This window comes from Sus scrofa, chromosome 1 (genome assembly GCF_054392235.1).
Source record: "Sus scrofa isolate SSC_HxYL_T2T_F1_AM1 chromosome 1, Sscrofa_HxYL_maternal_Yorkshire_Landrace_v2.0, whole genome shotgun sequence".
NCBI classification, from domain to species: Eukaryota; Metazoa; Chordata; class Mammalia; order Artiodactyla; family Suidae; genus Sus; species Sus scrofa.
This window is the reverse complement of record NC_139383.1, coordinates 286,095,951-286,118,556: the sequence shown is the minus strand read 5'-3', so window position 1 is coordinate 286,118,556 and position 22,606 is coordinate 286,095,951. Positions and strand designations below refer to the sequence as shown.

At 52.1% G+C, this 22,606-nt stretch overlaps 1 protein-coding gene across 6 annotated transcripts in view; it reads left to right on the top strand.

Annotated features, from left to right (window-relative positions):
• The window catches only part of TSC1 (TSC complex subunit 1), a 49,442-nt gene that overhangs the window by 14,700 nt on the left and 12,136 nt on the right, over positions 1-22,606 (top strand). For 4 of the 6 annotated variants that reach the window (XM_085000173.1, XM_021070814.2, XM_085000170.1 and 1 more), the window contains exons 3-18: positions 1,022-1,207; positions 2,318-2,421; positions 4,845-4,997; positions 7,396-7,540; positions 8,830-8,984; positions 9,365-9,438; positions 13,796-13,971; positions 14,649-14,764; positions 15,559-15,670; positions 15,985-16,103; positions 18,040-18,109; positions 18,543-18,647; positions 18,921-19,479; positions 20,804-20,847; positions 21,419-21,585; positions 22,396-22,578. In XM_085000173.1, the coding sequence (XP_084856299.1) occupies positions 1,102-1,207; positions 2,318-2,421; positions 4,845-4,997; positions 7,396-7,540; positions 8,830-8,984; positions 9,365-9,438; positions 13,796-13,971; positions 14,649-14,764; positions 15,559-15,670; positions 15,985-16,103; positions 18,040-18,109; positions 18,543-18,647; positions 18,921-19,479; positions 20,804-20,847; positions 21,419-21,585; positions 22,396-22,578 (2,388 nt within the window). In that variant the 5' untranslated portion in view covers positions 1,022-1,101. Of the gene's footprint in view, positions 1-1,021; positions 1,208-1,637; positions 2,422-4,844; positions 4,998-7,395; positions 7,541-8,829; positions 8,985-9,364; positions 9,439-13,795; positions 13,972-14,648; positions 14,765-15,558; positions 15,671-15,984; positions 16,104-18,039; positions 18,110-18,542; positions 18,648-18,920; positions 19,480-20,803; positions 20,848-21,418; positions 21,586-22,395; positions 22,579-22,606 lie in introns of all 6 variants that reach the window. The other 2 variants (XM_085000192.1, XM_085000190.1) reach the window with 1 other exon arrangement.

The following is a 22,606-nucleotide window of genomic DNA, read 5'->3' as shown; positions in this document are numbered from 1 at the left end:
TGCAAAGATAGAGCTTTGGAGGAGTTCCCGTTTTGGTGCAGCGGAAGCTAATCTGACTAGTATCTAGGAGGATGCGGGTTCGATCCCTGGCCTTGCTCAGTGGGTTGAGGATCTGGCGAAGCCATGAGCTGTGGTGTGGGTCGCAGACGCGGCTCGGATCCTGCATTGCTGTGGCTCTGGCGTAGGCGGGCAGCTGCAGCTCTCAGTCAGCGCCTAGTCTGGGAACCTCCGTATGTCGTGGGTGTGGCCCTAAAAAGCAAAAGAAAGAAAAAAGAAAATATGGCTTTGGAGACCATAAGTGGGGCAGGACGATGAATTGTGATGAATATGTCTAGTGGCACTTGGAGAATGAGCTGCGTTGCTGTCTCTAAAGAGAAGGCAGCACCACTGTCGCAGAGAACTGAGTTTTTCCAGGGTGCAGAGTTTACCCCGATGCCCTGCCCCGATCATGCCTCCTTCCCTGTAAGCAGCGCATGTGAGTGTGTGGCGGATGTCTGGGATGAGGGGCACACACCAAAGAGAGAGGAGTGATCTCTGGCTCAAATGAGGTTCTGAACGTAGACACTCGTGACCTAAGAAGTCATATGAACTTCCAGACACTGATGGGGCTGTCAAGGAAAAAATAGCGCCTTCAGTTCTTTTTCTGAAAAGAGTTCATCTGCTCTTTTAGATCAGTGATCTGAAGCATAAAACCTAGTCTTAACCAAAACCTAAGGTAGAATCAGGAGTAGGAATAAAACTTAGATATGAGTTCTGTTGTTAAGTTGCTGTGACTGGTATTGGGGTTTTTTTTGTGTTTTTTTTTTTTTAAGGTTTCTCGCTGTTGCAGTTCCTAAAACTCCTCTTCCTACATTTGTCAAAGATAGAGTCACTTACACGCCCCAGCTTCTTTCATCGTATCAGCAAGGTTCTGGACAGACTTTCCACTACTTTGAATACATGCTTGGTTTATGTGGCAGGCAGTTTTTTGCGGAGAAAAACGGGGCCATTTTGTTACCGCCTCGCCTTTCCTTTTTTTCAGTCCGGTGGTGGCGCCAATGAAGAGCCTTCCGAGTCTTTAAAGCACGTCCTGGACCCAGCACGGCACATCCGTGTGAGATAATGGCCCAGCAAGCAAATATGGGGGAGCTGCTCTCCATGCTGGACTCCCCCGTGCTGAGCGTGCGTGACGATGTAACAGCTGTCTTTAAAGAGAACCTCAGTTCCGGTAAGCGGAGTCACGCCCTGGTTAGCTTATCTGCTGATCAGGCAAGATGGACGCAGAAGTGACTCGAATCCTGTTGATAGCATTGTGTGTTTCATCTTCTAAAGAGAGTCCTGAACACCACCAGGAAAAAGCACACACTGGCGGATTCATCCTGTGTGCGTTTTAAGCTTTTGATCACGGAAATATTCAAACAAGCACACAGATATTGAGATAAGAGTCGCATAGTGAGCCCCACATGCCCAGCTTCAAGGTTCTGCCTTCCTGTTGTATCTTCTCTTCCCGGCATCCCCACCCAGGGCCGTTACAGCAGACCCCAGATACACCAGTTCACTTGCACATCGTATGTGTGGGTTTTGATATGAAAAATGCCTAAGCTCTTTTTAATCAAAGAAGTATAAATTTAAACAGTACCATTTTTTTTGCTTACTAGGTTGGCCGAAATCAAATATTGGTCACAGACCTGGGCACCCTTAGCAGGAGAACATGCCTTGGTGTCCAGCCCTTTTGGAGCATCTGTCATCAGCCGAAAACCACTTGCCATTTGGCCCACTTAGACGAGTCTCTATTTCATTATAGCCTTGAATGGACTAGAGTGAAAAATTGGGCTGCCCCAAGTACCCTTCAGTGGGGATGGTTCAGTGGGTTTTCTGGAGCCACATGGTGGAGGGTGAGGAGCTGGGGGAAGAGACCGAGGGTGGTCCCGGGTACCACCATGTGAGGCGAATCCAACACCTTGTTGGGTGGAAAACACCCCCTCCCCACACCCCCCATGGATATGTGGCCACGGGGCTGGGTGTCCTGAGAGCAGCTTCGGCGTTGTAGACGGACATGTCCAAAGCCAGCGGAGTTTGGAGAGGGTGGGGAGGCAGGGGCTGAGGAAGGCGTTCACTTTTACTTTACACACTTTCATATCATCTGCTTTCAGGTGGGTAAACTGAGTATTACCCTATTGTTAAACTTAAATTCACTGAAGGAGGCAGAAATAAAGTGCCTCATGTCACCTCAGGTAACATACAAAGAAACATGTTCTGGATTTTGTGACAGGCGACGCTTTGAGGTAGGTTTGAGGTAGGTTTAGGGCTATTGTCAGCTGCCCTTTTCTTTGTTTAGACCGTGGTCCGATGCTTGTAAACACCTTGGTGGATTATTACCTGGAAACCAGCTCACAGCCCGTGTTGCACATACTGACTGCCTTGCAAGAGCCACATGATAAGGTAACTGCTGGGGCGTGAGGGTGGAGAGTTAGGACACTTTGTGAGAGCGGGGTGAGCAACGCTCTGCAGACCCACGCCCGGTCTGTCCAGACCTCACCCCTTCGCCTTCTGTGTGCCCTTGGTGATACCGCTCCAGATTATAGCTACTCATGAAAATTGTTGTCGGGACCTGTGTTTCCTGAAATGTGTTCAAACTAAAGCATATTTCAGAGGCCTTCAGAGGTCTTGTTGTTTAAAGAAATCTTGTCATCCTAAACTCTAAAGGTGATGATTTGATCCATAAGGTATCTATCTTTTTGTGTGTGTGTGTATGTGTGTGTCTTTTTAAGGGCCGCACCTGAGGCATATGGAGGTTCCCAGGTTAGGGGTCGAATCAGAGCTGCAGCTGCCAGCCTACACCACAGCCACAGCGACGCAGGATCCCAGCTGCATCTTTGACCTACCCCACAGCTCACGGCAACGCCAGATCCTTAACCCAGTGAGCAAGGTCAGGGATCGAACCTGCAGCCTCATGGATACTAGTCGGGTTTGTTACCTGCTGAACCACAGCGGGAACTCCGGCATCCGTCTTTAAGCCCGTGCTCTGATCGGTGTTAGACCTCCAGTGCGCAAGACGGACAGTCCGCGGGGGCCTGCCTGGTCCTCTTGCCCAGCCCCAGGCACTTGGAAGCCGCCTTTGTGTTTTGTTTTTACTTTTATTTTCGTTGATGGTAAATAGTTGACAAAGTGTTACAATCGCAGGTTTTGGTTAAGTCTTGAGTTTGTGTGTGCTAGTCATTTGCTCTCCTTGGGTTGAAGGCCTTGCCTGCTTTTGACAGTAGCTCTTGTGTTTTTCTACTCTGGGTTGAATTTTAATTCTTGCTACTACCTGATTTAGATCTGGGGCCAATCTGTGCAGGTTGGGCCGCTGTGGCAATAAATAGCTGTTTCCAGAAGGATACCCCCGAAACTTCAACAACTTTTCACAGGCTTCTAATAACAGTGGTTATTGTAAAGAGTGGCCTATTTGTATTTCAGAGAGAGGCCCCCAAAGGAGTCTCCTCCCTGCTTTAGACCTGTATTTCGGGGACCCCTTTCCAGAGTTGCAGACACTGGACCAAATGCAACTGTTGTGTTTCCTAACATTTTTTTTTTTTTTGTCTTTTTAGGGCCATGCCCGCAGCATTTGGAGGTTCCTAGGCTAGGGGTCTCATTGGAGCTACAGCTGCTGGCCTATGCCATAACCACAGCAACGCCAGATCTGAACCATGTCTGTGACCTACACCACAGCTCATGGCAACGCCGGATTCCCAACCCACTGAGCAAGGCCAGGGATGGAACCCATGACCTCATGGTTCCTAGTCAGATTTGTTTCCATTGCGCCATGACGGGAAATTTTTTTTTTTTTTTTTTGCTAACATGTTTTTTAAAAAATAAAAGAACTTTTTTCTTTCCTTTTTTGGCCATGTGGAAGTTCCCAGGCCAGGGATTGAATCCAAGCCCCATCTGCGGCTGTGTTGGATCCTTAACCCACTACATCACCATGGGAACTCCAGTTTAAAAAAATTCTGGTGTTCCCATCATTGCTCAGTGGTAACCAACCTGACTAGTATCCATGAGGACTCGGGCTTGATCCCTATTCTTGCTCTGTGGGTTGGGGATCCGGCATTGCCGTGAGCTGTGGTGTAGGTCACAGATGCGGCCTGGATATGTTGCTATGGCTGTGGCCGGCAGCTGCAGCTTCGATTTGACCCCAGCCTGGGAGTTTCCACATGCTGTGGCTGTGGCCCTAAAGAAATGAGTAAAATCTGGAGTTCCTCTTGTGAATCAGCAGTAACGCACTCAACCGGGTTCCATGAGGACGCAGGTTCACTCCCTGGCCTTGCTCAGTGGGTTGAGGATCTGGCACTGCTGCAAGCTGCGGTGTAGGTTGCAGATGTGGCTCGGATCTGGAGTGGCTATGGCTGTGGCCGGCAGATGCAGGTCCAATCTGACCCCTAGCCCGGGAACTTCCTTTTCTTTTCCCCCCCTTTTAGGGCAGCACCTGCAGCATATGGAAGTTCCTGAGCTAGGGGTCGAATTAGAGCTACAGCTGCCAGCCTACACCACAGCCACAGCCACGCCAGATCCGAGCTGCGGCTGCGACCTAAACCACAGCTCATGGCAATGCCGGATCCTCAACCCACCGATCGAGGCCAGGGAGCGAACCTGTGCCACACCTGCAGTGCACACCACAGCAGTGACACCACCGGGTTTTTACCTGCTGAGGGGTGAGGAAACACCCCGCATGACTGTTCCTTTACATCAAAGGGAAGACCTGAGGCTGGAGTGCCTCGTGGGTGCTCTTCCTTGTGTGAACCTTGAACGTCATGTGACTGTTTTCACTCGTTCCCTTGATGTCTCCTCAGCCTGAGATCGTTTCTCTCGTTCCCGTGCCTTTTCAGCACCTCTTGGACAAAATGAATGAATACATGGGCAAGGCCGCCTCTCGATTACCCACCCTGTCATTGCTGGGGCACGTCGTGAGACTGCAGCCGTCGTGGAAGCATAAGCTCTCCCAAGCACCTCTTTTGCCTTCTTTACTAAAGTGTCTCAAGGTACGATGTTCGTAAGGATTTGAACGAGGTAGCTTTGCAAATAAAGTTTCTGAAATTTTGAGTACCTTAAAGTAATCAAGCTAGATTTTTACTTTGAGAGTTGAAAAACTGCTAGGCGTATGGGGCGTTCCCATCGTGGCACAGCAGTTAAGGAACCCGACGAGTATCCGTGAGGATGCGGGTTCGATCCCTGGCCTCGATCAGTGGATTGAGGATCCGGTGTTGCCGTGAGCTGTGGTGTAGGTCGCAGACGTGGATCGGATGCCGCGTTGCTGTGGCTGTGGTGTAGGCCAGCAGCTTTAGCTCTGATTCAACCCTGAGCCTGGGAACTTCTATATGCTGTGGGTGCAGCCCTAAAAAAGACAAAATACAAATAATAAAAAAATAAAAAGTAAAAACTTCTAGGTATTTGGTTTTTCTCGAATGTACCGAAGTCTGAAGTTGGCACTTTAGCTCTCATTGCATCAGTGACTGTTGAAGTGTTTGGTCCAAGCAAATACTGTAATATTTCAGTCATATGGGCCCACCTGCTCCTTGATTTCATCCTTGTCCAGCCTTTCCTCCATTGAAAGCCTCCTGGTTTGCCTTTGGGAGGAACCCCCATTTCTAAATTTTCTCCTGGCTGATAGAAGAATGGCGAAAAGGGGTGTTTCCATTGTGGCTCAGCAGGTTAAGAACGCATCTAGTATCTATGAGGTTGAGGGTTTGATCCCTGGCCTCGCTCAGTGGGTTAAGGATCCCTCGTTGCCGCAGGGCGCGGCGTAGGTTGCAGATGCGGCTCAGATCCAGTGTGTGTGCTGTGCAACTTCCACACGCCGCAGGCGCAGCTGTAAAAAGAAAACCAAAACCACCACCAGCAGAAAACAGACACATCAGGGCCAGTTTTAACAACTTAATTTTTTTTAAGTGAATGGATTAGTGAGAATATAATCCAATTTTGAGGCAGGCGACGTAGTGCAGATGGCAAGATTCTTATCTTTTCCAAAGGATAAACCCTGGAGATTACTTATGAACTGTTACCCAAATCTTCAGTTAGAGTGTTATGTTAACCAAAATTAAGGTTAGTCCTTTTTACTGGTATTCATTATGTATTCTTGATTCTCCTACCAATGCTTTATTTTTTTCCTGCTGGGTACCTACCACAACAAAGGTCAAAACTAAACACATTTAAAACTTAATTTCCAGACTTGTAGGTTCCTTTTCAGTAGACGTGATCACTGTCTTAGCTGCATGGCAGTCTTTTGATTAACATCTTGTTTCATAAACCGGAATTCCAATTACTTGGCAGCAGTCATGATTTAGTTGTAGGTCAGGTGAGCTGCAGTAGCTAGTCTCAGGTGATTGATTATGCATTGCTTATTAAATGTCTTTAATATGTCTACATTTATATGATTTGATATTCAGACATAGGTGTGGTCAGGGTCATCTATCTTCTTTGATTTGCTGGTCTCTAAATATTGCTGTAGGGAGTTCCCTGGTGGCCTAGCAGTTAGGGACTCAGCGTTGTCACTGCTGTGGCTCGGGTTCGATCCCTGGCCTGGGAACTTCCGCATGCTACGGGCCTGCCCTTGATAGATGGATGGATGGAGAGATAGTTGTGAAGGTGCGCCATTAAGTAGACTTGTTAGTGCTTTACTGATTTCTTGCTAAGTTGGACTTCTGTTGTAGTCCTTTAAAAATGGGGAATTGTCAGTGTAGAGGAGTTTTTAAAATTGACTTTAAAAAAGTATTTCAGGAGTTCCTGTCATGGCGCAGTGGTTAACGAATCCGACTAGGAACCATGAGGTTGTGGGTTCGATCCCTGCCCTTGCTCAGTGGGTTAACGATCCGGCGTTGCCGTGAGCTGTGGTGTAGGTTGCAGACGCGGCTCAGATCCCGCGTTGCTGTGCCTCTGGCGTAGGCCTGTGGCTACAGCTCCGATTCAACTCCTAGCCTGGGAACCTCCATGTGCCACGGGTGCGGCCCAAGAAATAGCAACAACAACAACAACAAGACAAAAGACAAAAAAAAAAAAAAAGTATTTCAGGGTTTGGTTGAATGTAGGAAAACAGCAGCGTTCCTTTGTGTGTTAGAAAGCAGCATCGTGTGCTTCCCCAGGTGCGGTAAGTCAGACACCCTCTGTCTTAGGGGTCGGGAGGCCCCGGGCCTCGGCCAAGCCCCTGTCCCAGATGAGTCTGGCGCATCCGTGGCGGTCCCCGCGGATCGGCACTGTCGGGCTGGTCCTCGGTGGGTTCTGGTCGAGTCCATTTCCGTGTTGTGGCCCCAGAACCTGTAGGGTGGGGAATGAGTGTGGCCGTGGGCCTCTAACCTGTGACCCCTTGGCCTTCGAACCTGCCTGCGTGCGGGTCCGAGTGCCTCGCTCTCAGGCGTTTGGTCCTGCTTGGCCTCCCTTCCGCAGGTGGACACCGACGTCATCGTCCTCACCACCGGCGTCTTGGTGTTGATAACCATGCTTCCCATGATCCCGCAGTCGGGGAAACAGCACCTTCACGACTTCTTTGATATTTTTGGCCGTCTTTCATCCTGGTGCCTGAAGAAACCAGGTAAAGACCTCCTGTGCACCTGGCACGCCCCACCAGGGGAGGCTTTCCGGCGGGTTAACAGGTCGGGCTCCGTGAGGGAGGTTCCTGTGGGCGTCTGTGGCCGAGACGCCGGGTCGCCCGCCCGCTGGCCCCATGAGGAAGTGCCGCGGGGACGCCCACCAGAGGCACCATGAGAAGCCCGACTGTTGACGCGCCTTCCTCATTGTCTGGGCCTGAGAGGACTCGTTGTCAGAGAAACCGAGTGGGAGGTAAACCTTCCTGGGTTCCGGTAAACTGACACCCAAGGTCCGTCGGTGTCCTAGCCGTCTAGGAGCAGGCTTGAGGAGCGTTTTTGTCTTCCTCTGCGGGTCTCTTGCGATGGGACACCGGCTTCTGGTTCAGAGGACGTGTCCACCGCCGTTGTGGATGGAGGAGAGGCAATGCAGCGGGCCCTGCCAGTGTCCAGCTTCTAGGACAGTAGAGTGTGTTCCGTATCGATAGGCAGCGCAGCTCTAGCAGGATGATTCAGACGCTGTAAGCATGGAGCTCAGCGTCTCCTGCTAAACGCAGCCGGAGGTACTCGTGTTGAAAGAGCGAGGTGTGTAAGCCCCGGGAGGGGAACACGTGGCTTCCTGTCAGACTAGGCAACAAGCACGAGGCCCGTAGGAGGTCGCTGTATCTAGCGGGCTCTTCCTGGGGAGAAAGGCATGGCGTCTGCAATTAGGAGGAGCTTCGCGTATCCCGTGGACTCAGGGTTTCCATAGGGCCTCGGTAAAGGCTGGGCGAATTCAGCTGTTTCTCCCACCCTCGCTCTTAAACTGATGTCTGGGTAATAGATTGTCACTCTAGAGTCACGCATCTGCACAGCTAAGACCACGTGCTGATTTTAAAAGCTTCCCCCACATTTGTTCCACAAACATATGAACCCCCGTTATGCATCAGGCCTGGTGCGAGGCCCTAGGGGTACAGACGGGAGCGCGGGCACTGTTCCCCGGAGACGTGTGCTGAACTGGGCAGTGAGAAGAGCAGCGGCAGATTCAGGGTGTCCCTGTGGCTCGGTGGTACAGGAACATCTGGGCTCCCTTGGAAGGGCCGCCTGGAGAGGAGGGCAGAGATTAGGTCGGTCTGAGCCCTCATGAGTCACGCCCAGCAGATGGCAGTTTGTCCAGAGGCCATGGGAGCCCTTGGTGGATTTCAGACAGGGGCGTCTGCTGTGTTCAGACTTGTGTTTTAGAAAACCACTTGGACTCACTCACAGAGAGTCATGCTCCTGCCGGTTTCGCACACACCAGCCTTGTGTCCTTTTTTAGGCCACGTGACAGAAATCTATCTCGTCCACCTGCACGCCAGCGTCTATGCCCTCTTCCATCGTCTGTATGGGATGTACCCTTGCAACTTTGTGTCCTTTCTGCGCTCTCACTACAGTATGAAGGAAAACCTGGAGACCTTTGAAGAAGTGGTCAAGGTGAGTGGACACTCATTTATTCGACACGTGCACGCTGTGTAGATGGGCTGCATTTACAACCTTTGTATTAAATGGTAGACAGGGACATTTTGAGAGGAGATTCAGCCTTCTCCTTGTCCTGCCCGCTACCCCGAGCCCTGGTAACCGCTGTTCGGTTTTTCGCCTTCATAGACTTGCCTGTCCCGGGCAGTTCATGTCAGTGGAGTCACGTGACACGTGGTCTTGTGTTAATGGCTTCTTTGACTTAACATAATGTTTCAGCATTCATCTGTGTTGTGGCGTGTATCACTCCTTGCCTTTTATTGTCAAATAATATTTCACCGTGTAGAGGTACTGCAGAAATTCGGCCTTTTGTAACGCGTCGACTCAAACTCTTCTAGCCAATGATGGAGCATGTGCGAATTCACCCGGAATTAGTGACTGGATCCAAGGACCATGAACTGGACCCGCGAAGGTACAGAAACGAAACTGGTGACACAGGATTTTATAAAATTCTCACTTGAGAGATTGGAAATGTGATCTTGGAGATGTCCCTCTAGAGGTGTTGCTGGGGAGGCAGGTTCTTCTACTTTGGGAATTATTCCTTTTATTTATTTATTTATTAAATTTTTTCGGGCCACACCTGCGGCATGTGGAAGTTCCCAGGCTACGGCTTGAATCAGAACTGCAGCTTTTGGCCTACGCCACAGCCGCAGCAACACCAGATCCAACCTACACCACAGCTCATGGCAACACTGGGTCCTTAACCCACTGAGTGAGGCCAGGGATCGAACCCGAGATCCCTGGGTTCGATCTAGATGGATACTGGTCAGGTTTGTTACCGCTGAGCCACAGTGGGAACTCCAGAATTATTCCGTTTTGAAGGACTGGTATAGGAGTTCCCTTGTGGCTCAGAGGGTTAAGAACTCAACTAGTATCCACGAGGATGTGGGTTTGATCCCTGGCCTTGCTCAGTGGGTTAATGATCTACTGTTGCCATGAGCTGTGGTGTAGGTTGCAGCTGTGGCCCGGATCTGGCATTGCTGAGGCTGTGGTGTAGGTTGGCAGCTGCAGCTCCAATTTGACGCCTAGTCTGGGAACTTCTAAAACAAAGAAAAGAAAAATAAGAAGAAGGACTTGTATAGCAAAAGCTTTGTATGCGTGAGTCTAAAACACATTCCTCACAGAGAGGATGGAGGGGCTGTAGAGCAGGTACTCGCTCTGCAGGACCCCAGAAAGGTTTGCAGCTCGGGGTGCGGTGCTCCTGTGAGGCAGGTGGGGACGACGCGGTCGCAGACAGGCACACTGTGGAAGGTCTGGATGTGGCGTGGTCGGGCTCCTTGCTCTGTCCTGCTTGTTACCCAAGCCACTGCCATCCTCCCTGGGGCCCAGCGCAAATGTCCAGGTTCATTCTCCAGAGCAGCTGAACCTGTCAGACTCCTGATTTGAGGACGCCAGGCACGGTGGAGGGGAGGGAGGGGTGAGAAGCTCAGCCCTGGGCTCTGAGAGGGCAGCTCCCTCCCCGCTGCTCCCTGGCAGCCTGCCGGCCTCGGCCTCGGCCTCGTGCTCTCCATGATGGGGATGGAAGCCTTTTGGGGGAAAAGCAGTCCATGGGTATTGACATTTGATGACATCCCACTGAGAAAGGTGGCTCACAGCCTGGTCCCCCGCAGCAAGTCTCACTTCGCCACAAACCCCTTTTTTTAATTTATTTTTTATTTTTTATTTTTTTGCTATTTCTTTGGGCCGCTTCTGCGGCATATGGAGGTTCCCAGGCTAGGGGTCGAATCGGAGCTGTAGCCGCCGGCCTACGCCAGAGCCACAGCAACGCGCGATCCGAGCCGCGTCTGCAACCCACACCACAGCTCACGGCAACGCCAGATCGTTAACCCACTGAGCAAGGGCAGGGACCGAACCCGCAACCTCATGGTTCCTAGTTGGATTCGTTAACCACTGCGCCACGACGGGAGCTCCAAAACCCCTTTTTTAAAAATAATTCTCTTTCTTTTCTCTGTACAGCACATGTATTGTTTCATATTGAAAAGCTGATTAGGAAGCAAAGCCTGGCTGAGGAAAGGGCAGGCTTGTCCCTAGGGGATGCTGGTTCCCGGGAGGAGAGAGGAAGAACTGAGGCCCTGAGTCTTGGTCAGGCGTCCCCTTTCTTTGAGAGTTTATGGGAGTCCCTTCCGGGGAAGTCAGCTGGCAAGGTCAGGGGCAAGTCCTGGAAAACGTGAGGCTTTCCCCTGTCAGGGCATCTGGCGAGGCCCACAGCGAGGGCCAGGTCCTGGACATGCTGTTGAAAAATGTCAGAGGGAGGCCGCCTCTTGCTCGGCGTGTGCTCCAAGCTCACTGTGGCTTCCAAGCGAGAATTCCAAGATCAGAGCAGACTCCCTCCGTGGGATGGAATATGAAGGTCCTGAGCTGATCCAGGCAGAGGAGGCACGGTAGGAATTTCATCAGTGCATGACCCACACAAGCTAAATACTAGCGAGTTGTCTAGGCCACGGTCGCCTGGACTCTCCGACCCTCCGAAAGATAGTGTGGTGGCAGCAGAAGCTCTAGCGGTGGCCTGCAGCACCCCTGTCTCTCTCGTGTCTGTTCGGACCCGAGCACGGTGTCCTCGTGCCGCGTACATGACCATTGTCTCATTCTCCCAGGGCTCCTCTTTGCCTCTCTCCTGTGCAGGCTCTCCCACTTCCGGGATCCTTTGCCTTCTGTTTTGGTTTCCTCTTGTTTTCATGGGACATATCCTCTGGTGGCTTTGAGAGACAGCAGACCGTCTTTTGTGGGGATAGGTTTCTAGACTGGGAGTCATTCTCATCCAGCAGTGTGAAGGCATTATTCCACTGGCCCCTTGCTTGTCCAAAGACATCCTCGTTTCTGAGCATCTGTGTGTCCTCTCTTCTCTTCATTCTCATAATCTGAAATTTCCTAGGGATGTGCCTTGGTATGCATCTGTTCCCATGGTTCAGTCGGAAAGCTCTTGTCTTTAAATTCTGGGACGTTTTCTTCAATTGTTTTGATCTGGATTTCTTTTCCTCGACTGTCTCTGTCTTTCCTTCTCGAACTCCTCCTTGTATTCTGACTGGGGCTTCCTGGAGTGGTTCTCTGCTTGTCTTTGCTGCCCTGTCTCTCTCCACTCCTTTGTTAAACTGCTTCCTGAAGATGTCCTGTCTCTGGCTCTGAGTCCTTCTGTGACTGCGTCGTTTCTGCCAGCCGTTTTCACTACCTAAGAGCTTTTCTTAGTTCTCCGAGTGCTCCTTTTGTAGTAGCCTGTTTTTGTTTCACGGATGCAGTCTCTTGTGGTTTTGATAAGATGGATAGGTTTTCTTCTCCCTACGAACTCTTGTTTCCTGTCAACTACTCTTTTGTGTTGGTCTTTTTAAATTTGGGGGGCTCTCTGCAAAGATCTGCTAATCTCATATTTGGGTGAGGACCCTGAAAAGCTGTCTTCACAGGGGCAGGGCTTGTTGGCTTCGAGCTTCCGAGTGTGATCTGAGCATCTGGCGGAGACACCGATGTCGGTATTGTTTTCCTCCGGAGCAGGGGCTGGTCAGACTTTCTCAGAAAAGGGTCTCCGGGTCTCTTGTCTGGCAAGGGTTTGGCTACTCCTGGAGGGAAGAGGCCGCTTGGTGGGAAGAGGCTCCTGGTCTTGGCATTCGGAATGTACACGCTCACTTGATCTTTTGTTTGACCGGTACTCACGGCCTCGGCTGTTGCTGGAGTACTTTAGTGAGATAGCGTTTGCATACAATAAAATTTATCAGTGCTCTTAAGTTTTGACAGAAATCACAGTCACGAGAAAGAACGGTTCATTGCCCAGAAAGTCCTTTCCTGCCCTTGCTGGTCAGTCCCTTCTCCCCCTCCTGGCCACCACTGATCTAGCAGGAGCGTACTTTTTCGTGGTGGTGTAATTTTCTGTAGAATGATAACTCTTTGGTTGGACTTGGGCTCATTTCCTTTCTTCTTTCTGTTACGAGTTGTCCTGAGTGGTGGCGTCCATCTCGATGGGTGTCTGTTTCCATAGGCTAAATCCTTGGAAGCCGAGCTCTGGAGCACATCTTTAGACAGTTCCTCAAAGAGCCTCCTGAGCTTTCTCTAGGTTTGCGACCTGCTGTGCTGCGTGTCTGGTCGAGGGAGGGGTCAGGACACAGAGGCACTGGTAGGAGACATCAGATCAGCCGCCACTGCCTGGCCATCTCCAGGTCTCCCTGTTCCTTGATTATCTTTGTTTCAAAGGAGATTTTCCCCTGGTGACGGCTCTGCGTCATTTGCTTTCTCTTTTGAGGCTGTGCCTCGTCTTAATGTCAATGGGATTTTTATTTCAGATTCTTTCCGTAACTTGATAGAGTCGTTTTCAGTAGGGAAGGTATAGCTTTGTAAAAGGAATGGTTAACTCTGTACACAGCAGTGCTGATGAATACTTGGGCTGGCGAGGTTCTGCCTTGTGCTTCGCTAATCATAGTTCAGGGGCTGGCAGGGAGTGAGCACTCTTAAGAATTTGATGGCAGGAGTTCCCGTCATGGCTCAGCAGTTAATGAACCTGACTGGTATCCATAAGGACGAGAGTTCGATCCCTGGCCTCCCTCAGTGGGTTAAGGATCCCGAGTTGCTGCGAGCTGTGGTGTAGGTTGAGGATGTGGCTCAGATCCTGTGTTGCTGTGGCTGTGGTGTAGGCTGGCCGCTGTAGCTCCGATTTGACCCCTCGCCTGGGAACCTCTGTAGGCCACGGGTGCAGCCCTGAAAAGACAAAAACAAAAAAGAATTTGAATTTGCTGGTTTGATTCAATGGATTATAATGTGCATTTCTTGGCTTTGATTGCCTTTTACAGGTGGAAGAGATTGGAAACCCATGATGTTGTGATAGAATGTGCCAAAATCTCTCTGGACCCCACGGAAGCCTCATACGAAGATGGCTATTCTGTGTCTCACCAGATCTCAGCCCGTTTTTCTCACCGCTCGGCCGATGTCGCCGCCGGCTCCTGTGCGGACACACAGGATAGCTGTGGTAAAAGTGCCTTTGGGACTTCCCTGCTTGAGACCTTTGTCTCTGGGAAGCATCGTTTGATTCTGTTGACTTGCTCTTCTTTTCCTAGAATAGGACTTAGTAGTTCAGCTCCTAGGAATTTTTTCCCGAAGCTTTGAAATTTCAACTTGCCTCCGTTTTCTGCCGATTAATTTCTCTTCCAAGTTTCATTTGCATAAGTCTCACGTCCTCGTTGGTGTGCAGTCTCGGACGGTGTCTTCAACACCTACCACAGGAAATGGATTAGAGGCTGGGGCTGCTGGCCCGGCTCATGAGGGAGTCTCCTACTTTTCCGACACTTTTAGGGAGCCCCTCTGGGCTCTCACATGGACACAGTTTTGAATGAACCTGGACAGTTCAGAATTGGGTTCATGTAGAGTCTAGGCTTATCTCTTATATGTTGTCATTCCACATTTCCAAGTGCTTTTTCAAGTTATCCTGCAGCTCAACTAGACATCAGGCTTCACGGAGCTTTATTTCCAAAGGGCACTCAGAGAACTTCTCAGGTGTTACCTTGTCCGCAGGGACGTCAGGAGTCGGTCAGCTGTGGTCGGTGTAGAGAACTAACTGTCCTCACGGGCTGGAGGCCCGCAAGGTTTTGTCAGGACCGTCGAGAGCCACGCCCTGACCCCGTGTTTGGTCTCTCCGTTCTGTTGCAGGGAGTACGACTTCTACCCCTCACTCCTCTTCTCGGCTGACGTTGTTAAACACGCCAGGGCAGCTACCTCAGACTCTGAGTTCCCCGTCAACACGGCTGTTGACCGAGCCGCCACAAGTATGGTGTCAAGCAGCGAGCCTGCTTTCTCCTCTGCTTGCTGGTGAAGCTGACTGTTCGGGTCAGGATGTAGCGTGTGGGTGGGAAAATGGCACTGCTCACTTCAGGAGCTGGTTGGAAGGACGCATGATGTTACTGCCGCCACCGGGGTTTCTCTTGGAGTCTAGACTTAGAAAATGCAAGGTAGTGTTGCTGGGGCTGTGGTGTCGGCCGGCAGCTGCAGCTCCAATTCGACCCCTAGCAGGGAACCTCTGTGTGCTCCAGGTGCAGCCCTGAAAAGCAGAAATAGAAAGAAAAGAAAAAAAAAAAAGAAGAAGCGCCACATCTCCTGATAAAGCTTTAATAAGATGCCTTTTTCCAGTTGAAAAGGCTAAATTTAAAATGACCACTGGGCAGAGTTCCGTTGTGGCTCAGCGGTTAACGAACCCAACTTGTATCCGTGAGGACTCGGGTTTGGTCCCTGGCCTCGCTCGGGGGTTAAGGATCCTGCCTTGGGGTGAGCTGTGGTGTAGGTCAGCAGCCATAGCTCTGATTGGACCCCTAGCCTGGGAACCTCCATATGCCGGGGGTGTGGCCCTAAAAAAACCGCTGGGCAAGTTCCCCTGTGGTGCCGTGGGTTAAGGACATGGCCTTGCTGCAGCTGTGGTGCAGGTTTGATCCCTGGCCCGGGAACTTCCGTGTGCCCCGGGTGAGGCCAGTAAATAAATAAGTAAATGGCCTTTGGTCGTGGGCATAAAGCTCGGGGGGCGTTGGTGTTGGTTCCTCATGGCTGACGTGCCTTCTCACCTCCCCAGGCTGCTCTTTGGAGCCCGTCCGTGGCGTGTGGGATGACCACTCCTCCAACCTCTCCTGGAAACGTCCCACCCGAAGTGTCCCACCCGTTCAGTAAAGTCTTTGGTACAGCCGGTACGTAGGTGTCCAGTTAGATCTGGTGGCTTGGTTGGGGCCTGCCTTTCATGATAAGGAGCCTTCTCTCAGACTCCGTCGTGAGCTGGAGAGCCACTTGCTGTGGTAAACCTTTTGGCAGTGCACGCAAACCCCTGGAGCTCTCAGAACATAGCAGGTACCGTGAAGCTAAAAGAAGAAAGGCTGATCCAGGTCCCGGGAAGCTAACTCCAGCAGCTTTCTCGCTCGGCAGTAATAGCTAGGCGGAAAAAAGTTTCAGCAGTTTTTCTCATCATTAGACTGAAAGTGTGTATTCTGCTCTTGTCTCGGAGCAGGTGGAAAAGGAACTCCTCTGGGAACCCCTGCCACCTCCCCTCCTCCAGCCCCACCCTGCCACTCGGACGACTTCGTGCACGTTTCTTTCTCGCACGCCACAGCCGCAGCCCCCAAGAAGGTATGCCCCGGCTGGTCTGCTGCCCCTGCCCAAGCACAGTGGCCTGCTTGCAGCCTCGCTTTGGGAAGCTTTTTATGCCAAATAGAATTTTGACCTAAAATGTAATGGGTTGAATCAGAACAATTGCAAGTAGACGAACCAGCAGCTCTCAAAATGCGATTGGGGACCCTGGGGATCCCAGAACCCTTTAAGGGAATCTGCCAGGGCACAGCTGCTTTCACAGTAGAACCAAGGGCGTGCTTGCCCTTTTTACTGTGTTGGTATTTGTATTCATGGTACAGAAACAGTGGCGGTTACAGCATCTGGCCCCTTGGTACAGGTCAGGAGGCATCACGTTCTTCTTCCTTGACGTGTTCTTTCAGTTTAACGGGAGGAACGAAGCAACACCCCCCCAAAGAACCCAACCGGAGAGTTCTGTAGAAGGAACACATACGCTCACTATTGCTTGTGGTGAGGTAGGAAACAGACGTAAAGCAGGTGGACCCCGTAGCACCATGTGGTGGTCGTTTCAGACACCTGTGCCATGGTTTAAGTTGAGAGCTGGACTCGTTGCTTTTTTTCGTGAAGCATCAGTTTTATTTGAAAGAACAAGTGGCTGATAAACTATGGCTGTTCAGACTTGAGTATCTGGCAGGCAGTTAGTTTCTTCAGTGTCAAACTGAGTCTGCCACTTTAAGATAAACAACTGACGGTATTTGTTGCCAGTGATAAAAGGTGAAATTAGAATATTAAAAACCTGGTACCTGCCACCATGAGCTCAGTAGCTTCCCCAAGTCTTTTATGATGAGATTGTCAAGTCTTGGGATGCTGGGTTAATAATTTGAGCTTTTGCTACTGTATGAGGAAATGTTTCAACGCTTAGAAGAAACTCATGAGTCTTCTGCCTGCCCAGTGTGGGATGTCGTGGAATCACGCACAGGGAGATGTGTTCAGGGTCCAGGGTAGACCAGTGGAGCTTCGCGTGGTGTGGAGCGTGAATTCCGTGGTCTCAGAGTCTGCATGGTAATCAGCCTCAAAGCAGTTACCACTTGTCAGGTGTTGGTGTAATTTCAAAGACGGTAATCCGTTATCTGAAAGGTCCTTTCCTGTCCATGGGGCCTAGCGTTGTCTTCATTCACTTTAGCCAGAGTAGCGTCCGACAGCCAAGCAGAGGAAGGTACAAGAATTAGCTGTCAGAGTGTCTGCGGGAGCTCAGCGGGTTAAGAAGCCAACATCATCTCTGTGAGGATGCGGGTTTGAAACCTGGTCTCGCTCAGCGGGTTGAGGGTCTGGCGTAGGTCGCAAATGCGGCTTGGATCCGGTGTTGCTGTGGCTGTGGTGTAGGCCTCGGGTGGGGCTCCAGTTCGACCCTTAGCCCGGGAACTTCCGTATGCCGCCAGTTTGGCTGCAGAAAGAATCCAGCTTTCAGAGTTCCTTGGTGGCTCAGTGGGTTAAGGATCTGACATTGTCACTGCTGTGGCTCGGGTCACTGCCGTGGTGTGGGTTTGATCTCTAGCTCTGGAACTTCTGCATGCCGTAGGCATGGCCAAAAAAAAAAAAAACCCCAACCAACCAAAAAGAATCCAGCTTTCTTTGATTATGCCAGATATTAAAGAGATTGCAAAAATGTAGTTTAAATTTTGCTTGCTAAATTAATTTTATTTTGGGAAAGATTGTTATTTTTCATAAAAATACGTTATTTTTGTTTACAGGTATTGGGCTTGATCTTTTAAGGGAATTAATAAATATTTTTAATATTTTATTTTCATTTCTAACATGGTAACTGTCAGTTAGGTATAACCACGTCGACCAAAAGGTCTTGAGCCTCTGGATAGTCTGTAAGTACGTGTCCTGAGACGGAACAGTATCCTGCGAACTCCTGTTTAGCATGTTCCTCTTACGTTAGAGAACGTGCACGATTTTCCGCCTCGTGATGTAAGTGGACCTGTCTTTTCAGGAGGAGAGACCAGACCCTGCAAGGCCTTGTCTCCACAGACAGCACCATCTTCCGAACGACAGAGGATTAGGTAAAACTCTGGGCGACGGTGGACTGTGCTTGATTCTTGAGGGGCTATTTGTGGAAACGGGAGTTCGGGAACCCCACAAAACACTGGAGCCTAGAGATAACGAGACGTGTCACTCATTCTCATCGCCCACCTCATCATAGCATCCCCAAAAAAGCTTTTCGGTGCTTATGTTTTGAGCTAGTCCAACCGTGGTTTTATCTGTTCTCTGAGATGGTAAGAACGGAACACCTGGTTTTCTGGGGCGTCGTCTGGGTCCTTTAGTGAGATGCCGCTACTGTCTCAGCTCCGCGGTGGCTGCAGGAGAGCCGTTGCCGGCCCTCCCGGTTCAGCGGCAGAGTCTTGGCGGGCCTCTCTCATTTCACCGCGTGCGGTCTCACGCGACGGGCTTTGCCTGTGTGTTTCTTTGATGTGCCCTGTCTCTGCTTCTCTCTAGAAGAGCTCCCCGGGAGCAAAGGCTCTGTGCCTCTCAGTGACCTCCCAGGGTTTTTAGGGGGCCTGGCCTCCGAAGAGGATAGTGTGGAGAAAGATAAAGAAGAAGGTAACAGGCGCGGAATTCTGGGCCTGTTGTGGGGTTTGCCTCGAGCTAATGGAGCCCCTCTGCCCTTAACCCGGGTTTAGCGTCCGCATGCACAGGCTTGGGCTTCTTTGGGGGAACGAGTTGGGAGTTTTATTCTGAGGCCTGTGCCAGGGGAAGGGCTGCTGCTTTTTATCTCTGCGTCTCGGGGGCACGTGGCAGCCTGCAGCCCCGCACTGCCCGGCCTTGCCCGGGAGGCCTCCTTACGCCGTGTCTCTCATCGCCCCCTCCTCTCAGCGGCAATATCTAGAGAGCTGTCCGAGATCACGCCCGCCGACGCCGAGCCCCTGGTTCCTCGAGGAGGCTTCGACTCTCCCTTCTACCGGGACAGCCTCCCCGGCTGCCCGCGGAAGACCCACTCAGCCGCCTCCGGCACTCAGGGCACCAGCGCCAACGCTGAGCCTTTAAACTCCTCCCTGGACAAGCTGGGGCCTGACACACCAAAGCAAGCCTTTACCCCCATCGACCTGCCCTGCGGGGGCGCCGAGGAGAGCCCTGCGGCCGACAGGGCGCGCCAGGCTTCTCTGGAGACGGGCATCCTGACCCCCAGCCCTTGTAAAGTCCCAGCCCAGAGGGGCCTGGGCTTCGGAAGTGGGCAGCCTCCCCCGTACGACCACCTTTTTGAGGTGGCATTGCCAAAGACTGCCCATCATTTTGTCAGCAAGAAGACCAAGGAGCTGCTGAAGAAGGTGAAAGGGCACGCGGAGGAGGACGGCGTGCCCCCGGCCTCCCCCGTGGAGGTGCTGGACAGGCTAATACAGCAGGGGGCCGACGCGCACAGCAAGGAGCTGAGCAGGTACGCCGCGCCCCCTGCTCCGTCAGCTTCTGCTGTCACCCCGCTGGCTGCGAGCACTACTTACTCCTCACGCGCTCCCAGAGGCAGCTGCCCCTCTGCCTCGTCAGATGTCCCCTGGTCCGAGGCTTGTTACAGAACACACACAAAGTGTGTACCCTCTGCAAAGGCTGGTTCAACTCAGGTGATTCTTCTGCAACGTGCCGCTTGAAAACGCGCGCCTTATCCGCAAACAGTTTTGTGCCAGCGTGCTGTGAGGAAGCCCAAGCGCCCTCGCCTTTGCTCTCCGAAAATTTTAGCGCGAGGCTATGGTGTTGGAAGAACCCAGGGTAGTGGGCGGGTTGTCTCCTCTGGCTGCCAATGTGCTGTTCTGTTTCGGTGACACGGTTCACCTGATGGAAGAGAAAATCATCAGCCTTTCAGTGCCAGCTCAGGGCTCTCGGGCCGGGCCCTTCCCCCGCCCTCGCACGCGGTTAGGAACCCGTCTGAGACACCATTGTCAACCCTTGTTCTATTCACTTTTCTTCCTTTTTTTTTTTTTTTTTTTTGCTTTTTAGGGCCGCACTCGTGGCATGTGGAGGTTCCCAGGCTAGGGGTCTAATCAGCTATGGCTGCCAGCCTATACCCCAGCCACAGTGATGCTGGATTTGAGCCGTGTCTGCGACCTACACCACAGCTCAGGGCAACGCTGGATCCTTAACCCACTGAGCGAGGCCAGGGGTCGAACCCGAAACCTCACAGCTCCTAGTCGGATTCCTTTCTGCTGTGCCACGACGGGAACTCCCCACTGCACTTTTCGGAGGTGATCTGGGGGGTGGGGGAGGCAGTTGCTCACCCTCAGTGCTGCCATTCCTGGGCAGGCTCTTAGGGACCACTCGTTTTCCTCCGTGGAATAACCTCAGGTGGGATTTGACGGAGACTGTGAGGTTTAAGATCTTGTTTTGAATGAAGCTGAGTGTAAGAGACTCGGTAAATGACCTGCCTCCTCCTTAAGCTTGGGTGACAGTAGCTTCTCAACAGAGAGCTGCTCCCCATGGGTTGAGAGCAGGGCTCAGTGTTTGACCCCTCGGTTGCCTTGGAGAGCCGACAACGTGCCAGGCTGCGGCGTAAGCTCGGAATGGGGGCCTTTCCACTTTGGTGACTTGGTCACGCTCAGAGGGGGCCTGGCCCTTCCACCTGCTGCAGCCCCCGGTGAACTTTGCGTGGATAGCTTTTCATGCCTTTGCTCTTTGACCACAAGGAAGCGAGCTAATGTTCCTGCAGTGACAAGTCCTGATGAACTTTTCTAGGCGAGATCAGTAACTGTTGCTCAAACTCTTTTTCCTAGGTTATCTTTACCCAGCAAGTCTGTGGACTGGACCCACTTTGGAGGTACGGTTGTTACGTGAGCCCCCTTCCAGGCCTGGGGCTCCTGCTTGCTTGTTGCCTTTTCTGTCCTTGAAGGAGGAGCGCTGTAGGAGACACCCCCCTTTGCTGCTGCTCCAGCCGGGTTACCTACCTGGCCGATGAGTGCCTCACGGGTTGCACAGTCAGCATTTCCTAGTTTTGGAAAGTGGCAGAGGACCGCGTGCTTGAGAACAGCAAAACGTGCGGCGCTCATGCCAGGCTTCCCTAGAAAGGAACCAGGTGAAGTAAACGCTGCAGGGCAGCTCCCGGGGCAGAGAGGCCAGCGCAGCCAGAGGAGGGGTCGTCGAGGTTTGTGGGAAGGTAATGAGGCTCTCCCAGCGTCAGCTTACACGATAACCCTGTGTGGAGTCCTCTACGCGAGGCTGGGGAGTAAAGTCTACCCCCCAGCGCGTGCCCGGGGCTGGAAACCTCGTGATCACGTAGAGTGAGCGGCCGGTGTCTTCACCAAGTGTTTCCTAAGCGGACAGGCCGTGGGTGGGGCTCGATGGAACACCGTGTAAAAGCCGTCTCTGCCACCCCTCTGCTTTAAAATCAGGCTCTCCTCCCTCAGATGAGGTCCGCACCCTCCGTAACCAGTTGCTTTTACTGCACAACCAGTTACTGTATGAGCGTTTTAAGAGGCAGCAGCACGCTCTCCGGAACAGGCGGCTCCTGCGCAAGGTGATCAGGGCAGCGGCTCTGGAGGAGCACAACGCTGCCATGGTGAGCGCGCAGGGGGGCGCGGGGGGGCGAGGGGGCGCAGGGGCGCGGGGCGAGGTCAGAGCTCTCAGCCCCGGCCCGGCTCCCTGGTGTGGCTCCTGGCCGGTCACGTCATCTCTGAGCTTAAGATGTGAACGGCCAGAGCCCTGAATTCCCTTGCAGCTGTTGGAACCCGTGGGGACGAGTGATTTTTGGTGTTTGTTGGTCTGTGACTGGCTAAGAGGGTAGCAGTCAGAAAGTGATTTTGTTTCTCCAGATGTAAACCCAGCTGTACGAGAAGCAGCTTTGTGGCAGAATCTTGTAGGGCAGTGAACCCAGTCGGACCTGGGCATTGACCTTGGCTCTCCTCCTTGGTACCTTAGGAAAGTAATTTAGCCTCCGTTACTCATCCTGGAAATGAAAGCAGTAGCAGCAGCCTCTCCTTGTGAGCTGCTGTGGTGAACAGGAGGCCCTTGGTCGGCGCGGGCGCAGGCTGAGCCCGCGGTCAGTCACACTCACTCTGGTGACCTTGGCTGGTAGCACCCACTTACTTGAGCGCTGGTGGTCTAGGACCTCTGGAAGGATCAGGAGCGAGGTGATCGCTGAGAAAAGTTCTTTAAGCGACTGTTGATCCATTTGCTCGTGTGGAATTTGGAAACCCTTGACCAGAAGCCAGGGCAGACCGTAGTGAGCTGGGAGAGTCTGGGCCCGTTGTCAGGGCTGAGGGTGGCTTGTGAGTGTTGCGATGAAACACCTGCAGCTTACGTTTGAACTTGAGCGTGCCTGCCCAGGCCGTAAGGCAGCTAAAATGATGGCGTCTTTGGTCTCCGCTAGAAAGACCAGTTGAAGTTACAAGAGAAGGACATCCAGATATGGAAGGTGTGTCTGCAGAAAGAGCAAGCCAGATACAGCCAGCTCCAGGAGCAGCGAGACACGGTGGTCGCCCAGCTCCACAGCCAGATCAGACAGCTGCAGCATGACCGGGAGGAGTTCTACAACCAGAGCCAGGAGTTACAGGTGCGAACCGCAGCGCCCGGCAGAGCCG